At 55.6% G+C, this 19,058-nt stretch overlaps 1 protein-coding gene across 8 annotated transcripts in view; it reads left to right on the plus strand.

Annotated features, from left to right (window-relative positions):
- TLE3 (transducin-like enhancer of split 3) overlaps positions 1 to 16,299 on the plus strand; it is a 47,793-nt gene extending 31,494 nt beyond the window's left edge. For 2 of the 8 annotated variants that reach the window (XM_010834486.1, XM_010834490.1), the window contains exons 8-20: positions 1,383 to 1,399; positions 5,252 to 5,371; positions 6,283 to 6,333; positions 6,934 to 7,086; positions 7,484 to 7,625; positions 8,190 to 8,389; positions 8,965 to 9,041; positions 9,821 to 10,070; positions 10,431 to 10,678; positions 11,192 to 11,339; positions 12,191 to 12,341; positions 13,203 to 13,279; positions 14,271 to 16,299. In XM_010834486.1, the coding sequence (XP_010832788.1) occupies positions 1,383 to 1,399; positions 5,252 to 5,371; positions 6,283 to 6,333; positions 6,934 to 7,086; positions 7,484 to 7,625; positions 8,190 to 8,389; positions 8,965 to 9,041; positions 9,821 to 10,070; positions 10,431 to 10,678; positions 11,192 to 11,339; positions 12,191 to 12,341; positions 13,203 to 13,279; positions 14,271 to 14,378 (1,742 nt within the window). In that variant the 3' untranslated portion in view covers positions 14,379 to 16,299. The remainder of the gene's footprint in view (positions 1 to 1,382; positions 1,400 to 5,251; positions 5,372 to 6,282; positions 6,334 to 6,933; positions 7,087 to 7,483; positions 7,626 to 8,189; positions 8,390 to 8,964; positions 9,042 to 9,820; positions 10,071 to 10,430; positions 10,679 to 11,191; positions 11,340 to 12,190; positions 12,342 to 13,202; positions 13,280 to 14,270) is intronic. The other 6 variants (XM_010834488.1, XM_010834492.1, XM_010834487.1 and 3 more) reach the window with 3 other exon arrangements.
- The last annotated feature ends 2,759 nt before the right edge of the window (positions 16,300 to 19,058 follow it).

The following is a 19,058-nucleotide window of genomic DNA, read 5'->3' on the forward strand; positions in this document are numbered from 1 at the left end:
TGAGTGTACCCACTCTGCTCTGCCCTGAGTGTACCCACTCTGCTCTGCCCTGGAAGACATCTGGTCCTTTCATCCTAGAGTACCCTCCCGTCTTCCTAGCTACACCCTGCCCACTCTCCAAGGGTCAGCCCCAGTCCCATTCCTTCAGGCGGGCCTCCTGGCCAAGCTGAGGGTTTTTCCAAATTCCCAGGGGAGTTTAAGAGTCGGGGTCCCAAGACCTCTGTTGCCATCATCTTCTATCCTTCCCTGGAAAACGTTTCATCCTCACAGAGATCATTAGCCCTCTGAGAACAGAGGCCAAGTTCCCAGGTGTTTAACCCATCAAGGATCCTTGGAAAAGGTACCCAGTTGACTTTCAAGTAAAGACGTGTTAGGGGGCTGTACGCTACATAGAGACAGTGCTGGTGCCGCTACAGGGAAAGGACTGGGAAGATGGGGAATGAGAATGCCCCCCATCCTTTACTCAGCCCTTCCCGCAAGGAAGCTGGAGGGCATCAGGAGGGCTTCGTTTTATCGGGATGGGAAAGGGCCTGGCTTCCTAGCAGACCCTTTGCAAACAGGACCACTTTGTGTGGTCTGCCCTCAGATGTTTTTTTCTAGCTTTGATACGTAATTGACACATAACATCACATTCAAGGTGTACCATGTGATGGTTTGATTTATGCTTAGATTTCACTGGGGCACATGCCAATGCCTTATGGGCATGAGGGCCTTGGAGCGTCACCATCCTGCCCAGGCCGAGGCTGGGGAGTGGTAGCAGGTCCTGGGAACTGAGACTAAGATTTTTGTCTCTGCCTTAGGATGATCCTCCCGACAGAGGAAGAGGGCCTCTCTGCAGCAGACAGGAGGACCAGGGAGCTAGTGCTTGACTAGGCAGATAATCAGAGGCCTCTGCTTCCAGGGGCTCTTGGCAAAGAAACAGAGAAGGGTGATAAAAACACCACCATACCAAAAAACCACTCCTATAATTAATTAAAAAGAAATAACAGTAATGTTCTCAACTCTCAGATCCTATGGATATTTTACATAGCACGATCCTTCCCAGGCTCGTGGCTTTAAAAACTGCTGACCAGTAATCTTGGCACCCTTCTCAGCATGGCAGGGAGAGCTAGGCCACAGAGCCCCCTGCAGCCCCACCCAGGCCTGGTGGCCCGGCGAAGCGATGGAATTGGGGCGGTTAATTTCCAAACTGAGAGACGTCACCTAATGGCTCTGCCTTGGCTGACCCGGGGTGACTCAGAGAGCGAGGCCACTGCCCATTTTAAAACCCGTGAACTAGCAAAGCATAAAAGCCAGATGGACGAGACTGACCTTGCTTTCTTTTTGTTTTTCTGTGTTGTGGGACCTGACCCTCCTCCTTTCCTGGCCTTCTGTCCCTGAAGAGAGAGAATCCAGTGCGGTAAGTGCTGGCACTCTGGGGCCTGTGGGGTGCGTTCGGGGTGCAGGGTACTTGGGGTACCCTGTGTGGGCTCCTGGGGGTGGCCGGGTATTGTCATGAAATAAGAGCTGTTATCACCTGTTGATTGACCTTCACTTGGGCAAGCTTTTACCTCTCCAGGCTTTAGGGCCATCGTTTGTCAAATGAAGATTTGGGCTAAGTGAGCTGTAACTAACCCCCTTTTTATATAAGAGGTGATTACTGGAGAGGTCAGCCGGCCAGCCCTGGGTCGTACAAGGGGGGTTGTGGAGTCACGGGGCTGACCCCAGAGCTCGGGACCCTGGTGTCCCTCCCTCATTTGGGGCCGGAGTTCCCTCCCTGTCCCCTAGGTTGGCTGTCTGCTATATGATCCTGTATCGTCTTTATTTCCTCCCAACACCTGAGGTTTCTCCCTGTTGCAGGCTTTAACTTGGTTTAAGAAGTGCTCACAAGCAAGCATTAAGGCCAGGCTGCCTGCGTGTCTGCCAGCTCTGAGATTTGCCGTAAATCTTTCTGATCACACTGAGGCTCAGAGGTTCTGTTTCAAGTGAATAAGCCTTCTGAATGAGCGCAGTGGAGTCTGGATAAAAAAATCCTCCAGCGATTAGCAAAGCTATTTTATTCCTCATCACTGTCCTTGTATCTGGGGCCATCTAATCTGTTAGGATGGCTTTGGTTATTACCTCGTGTTAAGTAGGACTTGGAAGGTCAGGCAGTTAACTAACCATCTAAACAGCAGCTTCCTCGGGTGGCTTCTCCATCTCGACCCATGTCCCTTCCCCAGTCCTCCACTGGGCTGATTCTGAACCTCCCATCAGCAGCAGTGCTCACATCCGTCCCCGAGGCTCTCGCCTGTGTGCTCAGAAATCCAGGTCATTTGGGCCCAGGAATGGCTAGGTGCATAAGAAAGGAACAGCTGAAGCTGCAAATCCATTTTGATTGCTTTCGTGTTGATCCCAGGAGGTGACATTTTTGGAGAGGTAGTTTACCTAGACAGGAAGAGGGCTGGGCTAGACACCTCAAGGCTCAGCCTGGTCCCGGCTTCATGGGGCATTGGGTAGCCCTCTTGGCCTCTCCCAGCCTCAGTTTCTCCATCTGTAATATGGGAATATTCCTGCTCAGCCAGCCTCTCTCCTTAGTTAGGAAGACCCCACTTAGCACAGGACCCAGGACCCAGCTTACCTGCTTACCACGGACTTGCCACAGAGAGCAGTGGCTGCTCAATCCCTTCACTGCCTTCACACGTCCTCATCCTCATCTCTCTTGGCCTTGGCTTTGCGCCCTCTCTGTGAATGCTTTCTGCTAAAGAATCCCACGAGGAGCCCCCAAGATCGGGGCTCTTTACAGCACTCGCCGATGTTGAGACAGGGCAGAGGGGCCCCTGGAGAGTTCAATGGAAATGAATGGGGTCACCGTCCTTGGCCCCAGAGGGCTGTGGGCCGGCCCTGGGGATAGGCGGTAGGGGCTCACACGTGTGCACGCAGCCATGGTGTCGCGGGAAGTGGAAACGAAGGTAATCAGCCCTTTGGAAACCAGGCTGTCAACAGATGAGGCCCCGGCAGGAAAGACAGGGCCGTGTCGGAGTGGGAGGGGGGCGGACTGGCCGGGCTGGAAGCTGTCCCGGAGGGGTTAGTCTGGAGTCCAATTAGAGGTAGCTTCATTCATATTTCCTTGCCTAGCCGAAGCAATAAAAAATACTTAGTTTTTTGGCCGCCTGCCAGCCAGAGGCGGGCTGGATCGATGCCGCTAAACGCCTGACATGACTCTCCTCCGGTAGCAGCGAGGCTTTGCAGCTGACTGCAAAAGAAAGAGCCCGCTGTTCTCAGAGCCGCGGCCTGGGTCGCGGGGAGAAACAGGAGCGGCCGCACGCCCCCTCTCCTTGCTACCCGCGCAAGAGCAGAGGGGCTGGGAGCGTTTCTGCTTAGCACGGGGTGGTCGCCGTTGGAGGAAATGAAATGAAATGACAGTGATTTTTCTGCCGGCGCTCGCCGCGGCTAATTGAATTGCGGCTATGCGCGCATCGCTGCCGCGCCTGCCCAGCTGCGGGGAAGGTTGAAGCTGCACTTCCATTATAACCTCCATATTTTCTTCAAGGCTTGATAACTCTGCCATTTTAATTTGCTTCAGGCAGAAGCTTGGCAGGGAAGGGCTGCCCAGAAACCGGCTTAGGGGAGGAAATGAGGTTCTGTGGCTCCTTCCCGCACAGCTCCCCGCAGAACGCCAGACCCTGCCTCTGGGGGAAGTGGGGAGACTTTCCATCTGCCTCTGGAAGGCCTCCGCCTTTGAGGAGACATCTCTGCAGGTCCCCATGTAGGCTTGTCACACACCCCTGGGCACGGGGACGAGGATGAACTGGACTTTGCTCCCCGCCCTGCCCCAGCTGGGCGGTCAGCTGCTGGAGGGCAGGGACTGCATCTTGTTCATTCCTCCACACCTGCATCTAGCCTCAAGCCTGATCCAGGGCAGGTGCGCAGAAGAAGGTGCCGAGGGATGCAGGGGAAGGTGCGGTGCGGTCTCTTGTCATGTTATTGTTTGGTCATTCAGTCGTGTCCCACTCTTCTGCGACCCCATGGACTGTAGCTGCCTGGCTCCTCCCCTTCATGGGATTCTACAGGCAAGAATACTGGAATAGGTTGCCATTCCCTTCTCCAGGGGATCTTTCTGACCCAGGGGATGAACCTGTGTCTCCTGCATTGGCAGGTGGATTCTTTACCACTGAGCCACCAGTGTAGTCTCTTAGGAAGGAACAAACCTCAGTGGTCCCCTAGAGGGGGTTGTGGTATCTTTCCCTTGGCACAGAGGTTTGCTGGCAGGTACCCCTGCCCATCGCACCTCCCTATGTGCTCCCAGCCTGGTGTTGGAGGCCACGTGACGCCTGTCGTTCCCTACTCACCCATCGCACCACCAGCTGGAGTCCTTCTCTGAGAGAAGCTCTCAACTTCCAAGACTGCTCCATCCTCAGACCCACTGTCATTGTTTCTCCTGCCTCACCTTGTTAGCCCACCTTCCCTCTTCCCAGGCCTTACATTCCAAACTCTTCTCATCCTCACTTGCTTTGTAGTTGAAGGGAGAACTCATTAGTTCTTTCCAGGCATAAAAGCCTCGGGTTTTCTTCAAGTGGCCTCCTGCTGGGGGACCTTGGGCACGTTTCCCGTCGTCTCGGGACCTGGACTTGGCCATCATCACAGAGTGGAGGGGAATTCCACCTGCCCTCTATGCCTTTTCCCATCTTCAGAGGGAGAGGCTTCATGACATTGTGTTTTCTGCGTCATTGCAACCCTGGTGTTTCTCTCTAAAATTGCGGGAGGCCAAGCCGTCATGGAGGGGCATTCACACAAAATGCCCCGTTGCGTACTTACACTGGAAGACCTGTTGGCACCTGGCAGCTCCCCTGCCTGTCAGTCCCTCTTCCTGTCAGGTTTAGCAGATGAGGTATTGTGCATAGCCCCAGTTTGTCAGCTCAGATCCGTCTTCAAGACTCTGTACAAATTCAGTTTATCCATTCTTTGAGCACAGAGGGGTGGAAAAGGAGATAGGTGCGACCCCCGCCTTCATGAAGCGCACAGGCTAATAGGCCAGAAGCCAGTGGCTCGTGCAAGGTTAATTATCTAACAGCAGCGACATTGCTACAAAAGAGAATTGTCATGCTCTCAGGGCCTCTCCCAGAGGAACCAAATCTGGGGAGTTGGGAGGGCGTCCCTCCCTGGTGAGGCTCTGATGGAGCCAAGACCTACAGGGCACACACGACACCTCAACTGACCTTCTGGGTCACCCCACTGAGCTATATCGATGCACGAATGAAATGTTCACACTGAGTCTCCTCCTTGCTTCCAGAATAACTCAGTGTCGCCCTCGGAAAGCCTGCGAGCTAGTGAGAAGCACCGGGGATCTGCAGACTACAGCATGGAAGCCAAGAAGCGGAAAGCAGAAGAGAAGGACAGTTTGAGCCGATACGTACGTCTGGGGGCTCTGCTGGGGTTTGTGTTGGGTCGGCCGGGCTGAAGGAGGAGCCCTCCCCCGCCCCAGGGCCTGGTCGTGGAAGAGTCAGGTACAGGTTGGGGAGGAGAGGTGGCCCGCTGAGGAGGGCAGGTGGCCTGGGCATGGGAAGCCTGCATAGATCAGTGCTCTGTGAGCATATGGGCCACTGCCAGGAGGGAGTGAGCAGAGAGGTCCCCCTGGGCCCTGTGGAGTCTGGGGAGAGTTAGGGGGCCCCCCCCAGATGGACCCACAACCCCGTGCTACCATCACAGCCCCCTCAGAATCTGTGGTCTGCTCCAGGTGCCATCCCTGGTGCCCTCATACTTTGACCCTGCAGGTGATCATGGTTTCTGCTCTATGCCAGGCTGGGCAGGGCTGAGAGCTGGGGCAGAGGGCAGGGGGCAGTGTGGTGTGGGAGCCAGTGCCCTTGGGCCCAGCCCTCCCTGTCCAGCTCCTTGGCTGCTCTGGGGCTTTGGGCGTATCGCGCAGCCAAAGCCTCAGCTGCATTTCTGGGAGATGAGGCTAATCACCCTTCCCACACTGTGATGGAAATGATGGAACGAGACCAGTGCATGTACAAGTGATGGCGGATGTCAGGCCAGCTGGAGAGAGGTGTTTGGCTCCAGAGGGACAAGTTAAAGGAAGCTTAGAAACATAATGGGGCAGTTGTGGGTGAGGCTGCCGGTGGCTGTGGGAGCCGAAAGACCCTGGGTCCGGGAGGCTGCACTAGTAAGCAGCAAAGAGGAGGCCGCCGCTGGTGGGGCTGAGTGGGGACAGTGTGCACTTTGGGGTTTGGCTGAGGTTCAGCTCCTGGCTGGTGGAAATGGGATGGTTTGGGCTCAGTCTGGGGTGGGTGTGGCCTCTCATTGGCTTCTCTCTCCATGCAGGATAGTGACGGGGACAAGAGTGATGATCTAGTGGTGGACGTTTCCAATGAGGTGAGGGCAGCTCCCGGTCGCAGGGTGGCTTTCTGCGTGGGGAGTTGGAGATGGTTCCTGTCCCAGGTGGGAGCTGTTGTGTCTCGGCTATTGCACCCTTACCGGCAGCCCCAGCTGGGTTTGAGGCCTTTGGGTTGGGGGCATCAGGCTGGTCAGGAGGAGGAAGACAGGGCTTGGCTGCTTGGTGGCTGGGGAGTCATTCGGCATGCTGGCTTCCTAGGATGGGTCTCCAGAGAGAGAGACCCCTGAAGATCCCAGTGGGGGGCCGGCTCCCCTGGTCCTCTAGGTCAGTTCTATTCTCCGCACCATCCCTAGGGTTTTAGGGTGGTGAGCCCCGTGGGTCAGCCTCAGCTGGGAATGAGGAGCTAGAAGGGATCTACACGAAGTCAAGAGGGCCAGCTGCCCAGCATGGAGGCCTGAACTCATGTTTGATCTTGAGCAGATCCCGTCCACCCACCCGCTCTGTCCTCAGTCTCCCCGTCTCTGGGATGAGGAAGGGTCAGACTAGGTTGTTAAGAGCTGGTGGCCTCCCCTTGGGACCAGAGAAGACTCAGGCTCATCGTAGCTCTTAGCACATCTCTGCCTCACTTGTGTCCTTAGGACCCTGCGACACCCCGGGTCAGCCCGGCACACTCCCCTCCTGAAAATGGGCTGGACAAGGCCCGTGGCCTGAAGAAGGATGCCCCCACCAGCCCCGCCTCGGTGGCCTCCTCCAGCAGCACGCCCTCCTCCAAGACCAAAGACCTTGGTCATGTATGTGGGGTCTGCTCCTGGCACCGCAGAGACTAGGAGAGGGCTAGGGAGGGTTGGGGCAGAGAGAAAAAGTTTCTGGAAAAGGGGCTGCACCTGGAGTGCTGCTGATTAGAAGGTGGAGGGGTGGAGCAGAAAGCACATGGATTGGGGCTTGGCCTGGGTTCACATCCTGGCTTTACCACGTACAGGCTGAACCCTGTGCTTAGTTACTCTTTCTGAGCCTCGGTTGCTGCATCTGTAAAATGGGAACAATGAACACAGTCCCTGCCAAACAAGACTGGGCAAGAATGAAGGGGTTGTGTGGCAGAAGATTGAGAACTAGGCCTCATGTGGTGTCTAGCTCTTGGAGAAAGGAATCTTCATAGCCTCCCTTGGTGTCTGCATTTCCCCCTTGCAGAATGACAAATCCTCCACCCCTGGACTCAAGTCCAACACACCAACCCCGCGGAATGATGCCCCAACTCCTGGCACCAGCACGACCCCGGGGCTCCGGTCGATGCCAGGCAAACCTCCAGGCATGGACCCGCTAGGTATAATGGGTAGGCACAATGGGGCTGAGCTGACTGTGCTTGAGGGGAGGGTCTGCCCCGGGCCAGGGCTGGAGCCTCACAGATGGGCCAGAGCACCAGGCAGGGAGTCGGAGTGAGGGCTGTCCCAGGGCCTGTCTCTGCGGGACTTGGTCAGGTTTGACACCGAGGTGAACGCCTGCTGCTTCAGCACTCATGTCAGGGCTCACTGGGGCCACCGTTGAGCTCAGCGTGTGGACAGAGCTTCAGACAGCTCGGGACACCATCAGTGTCTGTCTGCCTTTGTTGTTAGTTCTGTGAGATTCTGAGAAATGCTCTTCTCTGGGCCTCTGAATCTTGTTCTATTAAAAAAAGGTGGGCACATCTCTCACCTCAAACCTTCTTGGGCTGTGAACATGGGGATCTCTGGTAGGTGAGCTCAGCCCAGGAGGACTGCCTGGAGTGGATAGCTTGAGAAGACAGGAAAGATTGCTTCTGGGCCAGAGGCAGCCTGGTGGCCTGCGCTTTTCCTGGATGGAGGGGGTGGGACCCTCTCCCCTTGGCGGTGCGTCCGGGCTTACGTCCGCCTCCTTGCAGCCTCGGCCCTGCGCACGCCCATCTCCATCACCAGCTCCTACGCCGCGCCCTTTGCCATGATGAGCCACCACGAGATGAATGGCTCCCTCACCAGCCCCAGCGCCTACGCAGGCCTCCACAACATCCCGCCCCAGATGAGCGCGGCTGCAGCCGCCGCTGCCGCCGCCTACGGCCGATCGCCAATGGTGAGCTTTGGAGCTGTACGTAGACCTTTTGGCTCCTTTTTGGGGGGCTGGGCAAGGAGTGGGAGGGGAGTGGAGGGGGTTAGAGAGACCCGTCCTGCGTGCAGGGGGCGCCTCTGGGTCCAGTGACAGGCAGCTCCTTGGGGGAGAGTGTTCATGAGGAAGCAGAAGGGAACACTCTTGGGGTCACAGGCCTGGTTCCCACCCCTGCCCTTTGGTCACCACGTGACCTCCACCAGCAGCCGCCCTGGGCTGCCCTTCCATCTGGGAAGCGGGGCTGGCACCCGTCTCTCTGGGCGCTCTGGGGTGGGACTCCCATGTTGAGTCAGGAGATTTCACGAGGCAGGGCCTCGGCCCGTGGGGCTGCCCACGTGTTATACCAAGGCGTGTCTGCTGTTACTGAGAGGGCCCCGGCCTGTGTTGTCGCTGGAACAGGGGCTTTGCTCTGCTCAGCCATCTTGGGCTCTGAAGAGGCAGCGTGGTGCTGGTGGGACAGGATGTGGTGGAGGAGGAAGCTGGGGTTGCGGCGTTGTATAGTAGGGGGACGGAGGGCGGCACCCCTCACTAAGGGCTGGCCTTGTCTTGCCTTACAGGTTGGCTTTGACCCTCACCCTCCCATGCGGGCCACAGGCCTGCCCTCAAGCCTCGCCTCCATTCCTGGTGGAAAACCGTAAGCCTTGACTACTTATTTTCTGCTTGTTGGAGAGGGCAGAGAGCACACCACCCACTCACCCATCCCCTGCCCTGATGGGCCTCTCCTGGGGAAAGGTGTCTGCCTCTCTAGGGGTGCCCCTGGGGCAGGTTGCAATCCCACTGATGGCTGCCTGGCTGCACTCCTGATCGCCCCCAGGCTCCCTCTGAAAGGGGAAGAAGGTTTGGGGTTGAGGTTGTGATCCCTGGACTTGAGAGGGGAGGAACATTTCACATGTTGGGCTTCCCAACCGGATGCCACGGATCTTCCCTGCCCTGGGGGTTCCTGTGGGTTCTAGCCGCAGCTGGCACTCCTATGACCTGAACCAGCGGGTAGACTACACTGGCTCACCCCTGGCTCTGATGTGTACTCTGTGATTCATTCAGGGATGGGGGGCAAGCAGATTTTCTTCCCTAATACTACTGGCTCCTAGAGGAGGGGTGGCATTCAAGCTGGGCCCTTTCCGGGGTCAGAGTGCTAGGGATTGTATAGATGGCGGGAGAGGGTGTTCCAAGGCAACGAGGGGTCGGTGACGTGGTTTGGAGCAAGGATCTATAAGCAGGGGCAGAAGTCAAGTCAGGACTATGAAGCTGTCTCCGTCCTGGTGGAACCAGGTCAAAGAGGTTAGGGTTACCAGGTTTCCTAAGATGAGGGCAGGGGACACCTTGGAGGCAGGCAGGCCAGGCAGGGGTTAGGGCCAGTTAGGAGAAACTGTTAGAGGACTGGAGATGGCAGAAGCGTGGTTCTCCCCCTTTCAGAGCCTACTCTTTCCATGTGAGCGCTGATGGGCAGATGCAGCCCGTGCCCTTCCCCCACGACGCCCTGGCAGGCCCTGGCATCCCCAGGCACGCCCGGCAGATCAACACTCTCAGCCACGGGGAGGTGGTGTGTGCGGTGACCATCAGCAACCCCACGCGCCACGTCTACACAGGAGGCAAGGGCTGCGTGAAGATCTGGGACATCAGCCAGCCGGGGAGCAAGAGCCCCATCTCCCAGCTGGACTGCCTGGTGAGGATCCTAGGGCTGCGGGCATCCCTTCTAGCTGTTACAGGAGAGCTGGGGCCTGGGGCAGCGCCCCACTGACCTGGCCAGGCGCAGCCCTGTATCGACTGAGCGACTCTGGGCAACCTGGCAAACTTCTCTGAACCCTGCTTTCGTTGTCTGGGGAGATGATGCTGGTCTCCAGGGGTCTGTGAAGAAGTGAAAGTTTAAAAAGTCACGAGTGAGCAGTGGGGTCAGCCTGGCAGCCGCGATTAAGGGCAGGAAGAGAGCAGATGTGGCAAGGGTGCTCAGTGTTGCTGGATGTGACTCTCCCGGTCCCCGGGAGGAGAGGTGGGTGGCGCTGAGCATTGTCCCCTCCCCCTTCAGAACAGGGACAACTACATCCGCTCCTGCAAGCTGCTCCCCGATGGGCGCACGCTCATCGTGGGCGGCGAGGCCAGCACGCTCACCATCTGGGACCTGGCCTCGCCCACGCCCCGCATCAAGGCTGAGTTGACGTCCTCGGCTCCGGCCTGCTACGCCCTGGCCATCAGCCCTGACGCCAAAGTCTGCTTCTCCTGCTGCAGTGATGGGAACATTGCCGTGTGGGACCTGCACAACCAGACGCTGGTCAGGTGAGGCACGGGGGGGAGCGGGGGTGTCCTCGCCCTGGGGAGGCCGTGCTGGCATCGTGGCTGCGACCAGCTGGTCTGAGGTGTTGTGGGGTGGCCGGGGTGGCACAGGTGAGGGCACCCAGGTGAAAGGACGGCTTGTACCAGGTGCCCACAGAGGCGGGAGGGCTCTGTGGACCAGGAGCTTGCACCAGGCTCCAGGGAGAGGGGGCCTGGGGCAGACCTGGCAGGGCAGAACTCAGATAAGTTGAGACACGCAGAGATGTGGGGAGAAGAGGCGGCGTTGAGACCGGTTTGGAGGAGCTTAAGCTGCTGGGTCTGAGTCCTCCCTCCCTGTGACCTCATGCAAGTACTGGCCCTGGCCGAGACGCTCGCGTGGGAGAGGAGCCCTGAGGGACCATGGCCCTCGAGCTTCCCGTTCTGCTGGGGCAGAGTTGGCGTCTCCCTGGGACAGCTGTCAACATAGCAGTCAGTGCTTCCCTGGGGCTCACCCTCACCCCTGCCTGGCCTTCCTAGGCAGTTCCAGGGCCACACGGACGGGGCCAGCTGCATAGACATCTCCCACGACGGCACCAAGCTGTGGACGGGGGGCCTGGACAACACCGTGCGCTCCTGGGACCTGCGGGAGGGCCGGCAGCTGCAGCAGCACGACTTCACCTCCCAGGTGTGCGCCTGGGACCCTCCCCGTCCACTGGGGCAGCATGGGGCCTTCCCTCCCTGGGTCTCAGGGGCGGGTTCAGGGGACCAAGGGGTCCTCACACGCAGTCATTACAAATGGACCTGAGACCAAGCTGAGTCATCTAGGAAGGCTTCCTGGAGGAAGTGGCCATGAAGCAGAATCCACAAGGCTTTGGAGTTGGTCGCACTTGCCCCTTGATTCCCAGCTCCTCTGCCATTGAGCATTTGGCCTCAGTTTTCTCATTCATGGGATGGGAATAGTCATAGCTACTTCATGGGTCTGATGTGAATACCTGCAATGGTCCCTCTGAAAGCCTTGGCTGTAAGCCTGGCTATAGATAGCATTCCATAAATGCTAAGTATTATTACTTTTTGTTATTGTATTATTTGTGTTAATATTTTAATCTTGCACGTTTAATACATTAGTGTTTTATTTACTCATATTTTTCTTAAGGAAAGGTGAAAGTCACTGAGACAGAGAATAACTTTGAAAGTGAAATGTCTGTGTCACCTCTGAGTTTGAATCTTGGCTCTGCCGCTTTACTTTTTAGAGTCAGCAACCTCTCTGAGCCTCAGCTTCCTCACCTGGGAAGTTGATTGGGGATAAAACATGAGATCCTATTCCCTTGAGGGGGAGAGAGGGGGACTTTACATTGCACATGGCAGGTGGGGAGGTGCTAGGGGAGGGAGTCGGTAAGACTGAGCCCACAGGGTTCCTGAGCAGGGCCGTGGAGGAGCGCCCCTCTTATCCCTCCTCCTGTCCCCGCCGCACTGCCCCCGGCACCCCGCTGCCATGGTTTTGGAGGATGCTGATCTCTGTCCTCCCCTCCCCTGCAGATCTTCTCGCTGGGTTACTGCCCCACCGGGGAGTGGCTGGCCGTGGGCATGGAGAGCAGCAACGTGGAGGTGCTGCACCACACCAAGCCCGACAAGTACCAGCTGCACCTGCACGAGAGCTGCGTGCTGTCCCTCAAGTTCGCCTACTGCGGTGAGCCTGGGGGAGCGGGAGCCTGGCCAGCCCTCTGTGCAGGGATGCCGCTCGGAGCTTGGAGAAGGGCCAGAGCCCCCCTAAGTGAGCATGGTCTCAGAACCAGCCTCCTGACCTAGACCAGTACCCCCATCCCGCCCCGCATCTGAGGATGCAGGTACTGCCACAGGGTACCAAGCACCTGTGACACCAGGCCAGAGCCAGACCTTGCTGGCCTGGGGCAGGAGCAGAGCACCTGCCTACAGGTGGTTTGGACCATGGGCTTTGGTGGCCACAGCTCTGGACTGGAGTATGTGCCGGCCCACTGACTAGCCATGCAGCTTAGGACGGTCCCAGCCTCTCTGAACCCCAACAGGTCTTTATGGACTAGGAATAGCAGGCACCCCCCCAGGGCTTTGGGAACCCTGGAGCTTTAACGCAGGCAAAGCTCTGGTGGTGTGCCTGCAGAGACCCACCACCTTTGGCTGGATCTCTAGCTGCTTGGAGCTTCGCCATCCCCAGTACTTCCTGCCATCTTTCAGTAGTAGAATCAAGATGGGTCAGTTGAGCTTAGTGGCTTTAAAAAGAATCTTCTGGCAAAGTGTAATCCCTGTGATTAACTGCAGATCCTGCCTCTCTCTGTCCCAGCCTGTCCACCCCTCCCCTTGATTGCAGAGAAAGGCAGTATCTGAGTGTCCGTGTGTGTCCGTGTGTGTCCGTGTGTGTGTGGTATGTCTTGATTACAAAACGCTTCTCACAAGGGAAGAGTCAGCCCAGCACTAGTTAGCGGGTCACACCGCGTTTCCATGGTAGCTGGCCATGTGGGGCGGGTCTTGCTTTAGAGGGCAGCAGCCCACAACCTGATGTTTCCTTTGCCTGCAGGCAAGTGGTTTGTGAGCACTGGGAAAGATAACCTTCTCAACGCCTGGAGGACTCCGTATGGAGCCAGCATATTCCAGGTACTACCTGCCCTCCAAGTGCCCCTCTTGATTCTGCTGAGAGTCTGGGCCTGGCCACGGTGATGGGGCAGGGATGGGGGAGGCAGAGCAGGACTTGCCCTGACCCCTACCTACTGGGAGTCCAAGACGGCTTCTCCAGCGGCGAGGGTTTGGACTTGGGCACATCAGTGGGACCCATACTCTGCTGCTAGTGGCATCTGACCGATTGGGGCGAGGGCTTTTAGCAGGGGCTCTTGTAGGATTTCTAGAGCAAGGAGGAATGAAAACATGCTCTTGGCTCTGGCCTGCACACTGAGCCCTCACAGGAGGCGCACCGGGCGTATGAGCAAACTGGGCAGCTTTTTTTTTCTGAGCAGTGTTGTCTGGTATTAAAGTAAGTTCATTTTCCATCTCAACACTTCAATATAAGGAGAGAGGTATGGGGCCAGAGAAGGATCCAGAAAGAGGTATGAGAGAGGGAAGAGGCTTTTTTTGTGTGTGGGTTTTCAAAGCCTGGGGCCTGACACTGCACTCTCCCTCGCTCACTCATATACACTCACACAGAGAGAGAGACACACACACAGTCTTGCACACTTACACAGTCACACACACTCTCTTTCAGAGCCAGTAAGACATTCTCTTGATGCAGTTTGGAAGTCTGGCATCTGGTGCATCACACATGTAACTTTCAAGAGTCTCTAGTTACACTGGATACACCTGCTCTCAGCTCAGAAACGCTTCTTCCTATTTGTAAACTCAGGATGCAAAGCTCACACTCAAGTGTTGTGTTTTGCTGCTCGGAGCTGACTGTAAAGATCACATCTGGCCCAGTTAATGAGCTTTTCCTTATGGGGAAGCAGGCAGAAGGGGCCCCACTGATGGGAAGGGCTGTGTTTGAAGGCCTCACAGCATGCTCTCCAGGGTGGGCAGAGGGCGGGTGAATCCCACGAGTACCAAGAAAGCGCTGAGTACCCCCAGAGAGTGAATTTCTGTCCTTTCTCTCCTCCTCCAGTCTAAGGAATCCTCGTCAGTCTTGAGCTGTGACATTTCGGCGGATGACAAATATATCGTAACAGGCTCTGGTGACAAGAAGGCCACGGTTTATGAGGTCATCTACTAAGCAAGGACTGTGACGGGGCTGTCAAGCTCTGGGAGACCCCGACTCGGCTGTGCCAGGGAGACCCCGCAGACACGGAGGACAGGCAGCGAGCGGCCCAGCACCGCGCTCCGGCGGGCTGAGAGGACACGCCCGTCACGTCGGGACTCCTGTGTCTCACGGACTCCCATGGATTTCTCCCCTCCTCCTCCCATAACGATGCTGGCAGAGGCTGCACGTAGATTTGGAGGCTCATGGCTCCGGCTCTCCACATACACCCTCATGAATCTCTTTCCTTCCCCTTTCTTTTGATGTGTCCTCCTTCCCCAGCCCGGGGACACTGGAGTGTGGACCACACGTTTGTACCAGGGAGTGGGGGAGGGTTTCACGTCCCCGATTGTGCAGCGCACAAGGTTTGTGAAAAGTGTAAATAACAGACTCCTATCTCGGACTGGTCAGCGGGGGAGGAGGCCCCTTCCCACCGGCAATGCCAGCCGTGTATTTCGCCTGCTGTATTCGTAATCCACTCGTGGTGGTGGCTTTTTTTTTTTTTTTTTAAACAGAAGTTCCCATCTGGGAAGGGGAGGCAGGGAGGGGGGCAGAATGGAGAGGGGAGTGGGAGAGGAAGAAGACTCCTGGGTGGAGGAGGGGCAGTATGGCTGGCGGCCAGGTCAGCCATCAGGTACCCCTGGGTGAGTGTGTCTCCTTGTGGACCTGGAAATCGTCTTAAGGCGTGTCAGGACCCAGCTCCAGACAGACTGACGGACAGGCAGAGCTCGAGACGGGTGCCACCCAGGCTGACGGCAGCAGAAACACAGTGAATTTTTCTGTGGCCTCCTGAGTTCCACCTGCCTCTTAGCCCTTTGGCTCCCCTCTCGGGTGTCTGAAGCTGTCTGTCTGTCTGTCTCCCCCACCCCACCCCCGCCTCCATCTCTCTTTGGTGCACACTTGGTTGTCGTGATGAGAAATGGAAGTTCAAAGGCACTCTGTCTCCAGCCCTACTTAATCTTCGGACACAACCTGAAAAGGACACAAAGGTAGAAGAACGCATAGCAACTCAGCTCAGGGAGCTACCAGAGGAAAATAGCAACTGATGTGGGTGCTTTTTTTTTTAATTTGAATAAAAGGAATTAGAAGTGATGTCCTTTCATAAAATGCCTTCTCCCCACTTTCCTGCCTCTGACCCCTTACTCTCTCCTTAGAGGGAAAATGTGTATTTAGCCTGCAGGACGGAGTCTAAGGTTGATCTCCCTGCCCCCCCACCCCAGGCAGGGCAGCGGGGAGAGGGGACTTGGGGTTGGGCTGGGGGTGCACCGTGCTGACTTCTCCTGGCTTCCTGTCTCTCTTAGGAGCCCAAACAGCTTACAGGTAGAATATCAGCCTCTGCGGGTGCCACTTTTTGGTACCAAAATGTTCTGAGGTATTAGAATTTTGTTTTTTGTTTTGGTTTTCCTTTGGTCTTTTTTTTTTTTTTTTTTTTTTAAGGAAAAGCTAAAGGCCGTTATGAGTCCTGGTGGTGGGCTCTCCGTGGATGTAGCATATGGAAGATAATTTTTATACTGCATTTTTATGGGTTATTTTCTAATGTGTGATCCTGTCTGGTTAGAAGGAAGGGGGGTTCCCAGTGAACCCCTCTCCAATGTTCTTGCTCCCAGGTGAGCCCCTCCACATACCTGGCTCTGGAGGCGGAAGAGAAGGGCAAGGTGGGTGCCCTAACCTTTCTGAGGCTGGGGAGGGGTGTCCAGAGTCTGTCTGTGTCTCTATTCCTCTCTCAGTCTCTCTTTCTCTCTGGGTCTCGGATGCTTAGCCACCACCTGTTGTTAAGGCTCTTGCCACAAGGGAAGGCGAGGGTAGAAGACAAATTGATTCCTGAAGAAAAAAAGAAAATGAAAAGTCATTGTAATGACCTGTTTTTATATTTTTAAAAGTTACTATTTAAAGGTTTGATTGTTGCGTTTTAATTCTTCCTCCTCCCCCTGCCCCACCCCAGTAGTTTATCTCCATTCTCCCTCCCCTCACGCTCCCAAGAAGAGGGGTGGGGTGCTGTCTACCCCACGTCCTGGGTGATCTTTGTCATCCATAAATGTGAGCGCTTCTTTTTTTAAAGCGTTCCCATACTGCCCCCACACCCCTAGAAAGTGATCATGTGGAACAGTTAAAAAGGGAGTGTCTTCATGACCCCAGCCCTGTGCTGTCTCCCCAGTTTAAGGCAGGGTGGGGTGGGGGGGTCTCCTCAGGGCAGTTCCCAGAGGGGAAGTCCACAGTTAACACCCATGTCCTGTGTAGCTGCCACTGCCCAACTCTTTGCGGAAAAAGATGAAATGGGATGAACTTGCGGAGAAATTGCAAAGTGTCTATGACCATCAGGACCCTGAAAACCTCTACCCTCTTTTTTTAAGCTTAACTTCAGATGCTGTGGGGCAACCCCACTTAGGAGGGGTTTACAGAGAGGAAATGGGGGCAGTGCCCTTGAGGGTGCAGGACTGGCCTGGGGTGGTGGTTCCCAGGTTCCTGGGCATCATGCAGCCATGAGCTAAATTTCCAGAATGTGGGGCTAATGTGGTTTCCAAGTCCTGCCAAAGTCACTGCAAATGAGCACATAAAAACGATTGCCTGCTGTTATTTCATTCAAGAAAGGATTGAACATTTGAAAAAAGGAGTGACCATCCAGATAGAGCAGCCTTTATTCTAAGCCTCGAAAGGACAGCTGGACTGCACGTACCAGGGTCACTTAGCTGGAGCTGGGCTTCCTGTCAGGCTTGCAGAAGAGAAGCTTCCAGCATGTAGGAAGAAGGCCCGTCTGCGGCTATGTTTGGCTGACATCTCTGTCTTGTACTGGTGGCACAAACTTGAGTAAGGAACACCCCTTTGAACCATGCTTTCCTTGCTTGTCAAAGTCTGATCATCACAGCAGAGGGCTAGCGGGGCCAAATGGGGGAGTCTTTGGCCAGAACGTTCTCTCTGTACCTGAGGGTTGCAGGTCCCAGTGGGTAGAAAGGAAGAATGTCTCAGAATGCTCCCCTCCACTCTTGGCTCCTGGGAGTGAAGGTCAATGTGAGGCCCATTGCTGAGAAGGGGAGACCATCTCAGAAAGGCTCTTCTACCAAGAGATTCTGGGCACAATTGAGCATGGGAAGACGACCAAGACTCACTTCGGGCCCGGAAGCTCCCAGTGGAGGCCAGGGAGAGACACCTGACCTGTGAAAGTGCAGTTGGGAACACATCCTTCGGCTCTGAGTGCTGGTGCCTCCACCCTGCCTGTCCGCGCTGCGGCTGTCCTGACAGAAAGAAGCTCACAAGCCTCTCCACCCCGAGCCTTTCACTGCGCATGCTTGTCTTTGCCTCGCTACTGCCTCCCACCCCACCACCGCTCCCCTCCCGCACTTTCCGCTTTACGGAACCTCAGCCCCGACTCAGCCCTACTAAAGCCATATCCACTGCCGTATCCACCTCTCGCGACTCTGCAGATGATTTCTCTGCACTTGAAGGCTTGGGAGGCCTCTTCGAATCTTTGGGGAGGAACCCAAATACTGTACACACTCCAATTTCCGTCTCTAATCCCCCAAGATTGCCCCTACCTCCTCATCAACAAAGTAGCAGAAAACCTTGATACCATTTTCCTGTGGTGGTTTAGTTGCTAAGTTGTGTCTGACAGTTGCAACCCCATGGACTGTAGCCTGCCAGGTTCCTCTGTCCATGGGATTTCACAGGCACGAATACTGGAGTGGGGTTGCCATTTCCTTCTCTAGGGGATCTTCCCAACTCAAGAATCGAACCCAGGACTCCTGCATTGCAGGGGGACTCCTGCACTGCAGGCCGATTCTTTCCCAACTGAGCTACGAGGGATGTCCCATTTTCCAAGCCTTTTTCAAAGTCACCCCTTAACCATTCCTGCAAAAATCCAGGCTCTTACTGATCATAGCATTTGCAACTCTTCAGTGCTCCTGTTTGCTTGTCCACACAGCTAGACTGGTTTCGCTGACTGAAGATAGTGCCCAGGACCTCATAGACTCAGGGCAGCACCAGTGAATAAAGGCTGAGCTTTCCCTGGCTTGAGGTTATCCTGATTCTCAGGGCAAGTGCACTGTCCTGAGGCTTGTCCCTGAAGCCCAGAGAAAAGGTTGGCTTTTGAGGGTCTTCCAGCTTGGTCACTCTGCCTTTGCTCAAAGCAAGATCTTTGAAACAGAGAGGGCATAGTCGTCAGAAGCCAGAGTTTCTGGCCAGAAACCAAGTTCGTGGTTTCAGGTCACATCAGATGATGTGCAAGTGTCCAGGCCATTTGTAACAATGGCAGAGCCATTCACTCTCAGGCCTCTCTGAGTCACTGCCCATCCCTATTCCCCACCCCTAGGCAGCCCCGACCCCAGCAGAGGCAGTGACCGTCCTAAATCATAGGGTCTGCACCAAGGAACAGATACAGAGAGCTGGAGGTGGAAGTGTGATCGGCAAGACTTAAATGTTAAAAACTGGCCATGGACTCTCCCATGGAGATGGGGTGTACATTTTTATAAGAACACAGTGTTGGAGAATGAACTATTTTTAATATAAAGTATAACAAACAAACATGATGAGCCTTATTTTATTTGCACGGTTGGGCATCATTTGATGTTTTTGTGACAACAGTAGGAAATGTACTCTATAAAATGTACCATACTCGTGAAGTATTTTTAAATATTACACCAAAATTGGAACTTTTGTACTTGG

This window comes from Bison bison, unplaced genomic scaffold (genome assembly GCF_000754665.1).
Source record: "Bison bison bison isolate TAMUID 2011002044 unplaced genomic scaffold, Bison_UMD1.0 scf7180017864034, whole genome shotgun sequence".
Taxonomy (NCBI): domain Eukaryota; kingdom Metazoa; phylum Chordata; class Mammalia; order Artiodactyla; family Bovidae; genus Bison; species Bison bison.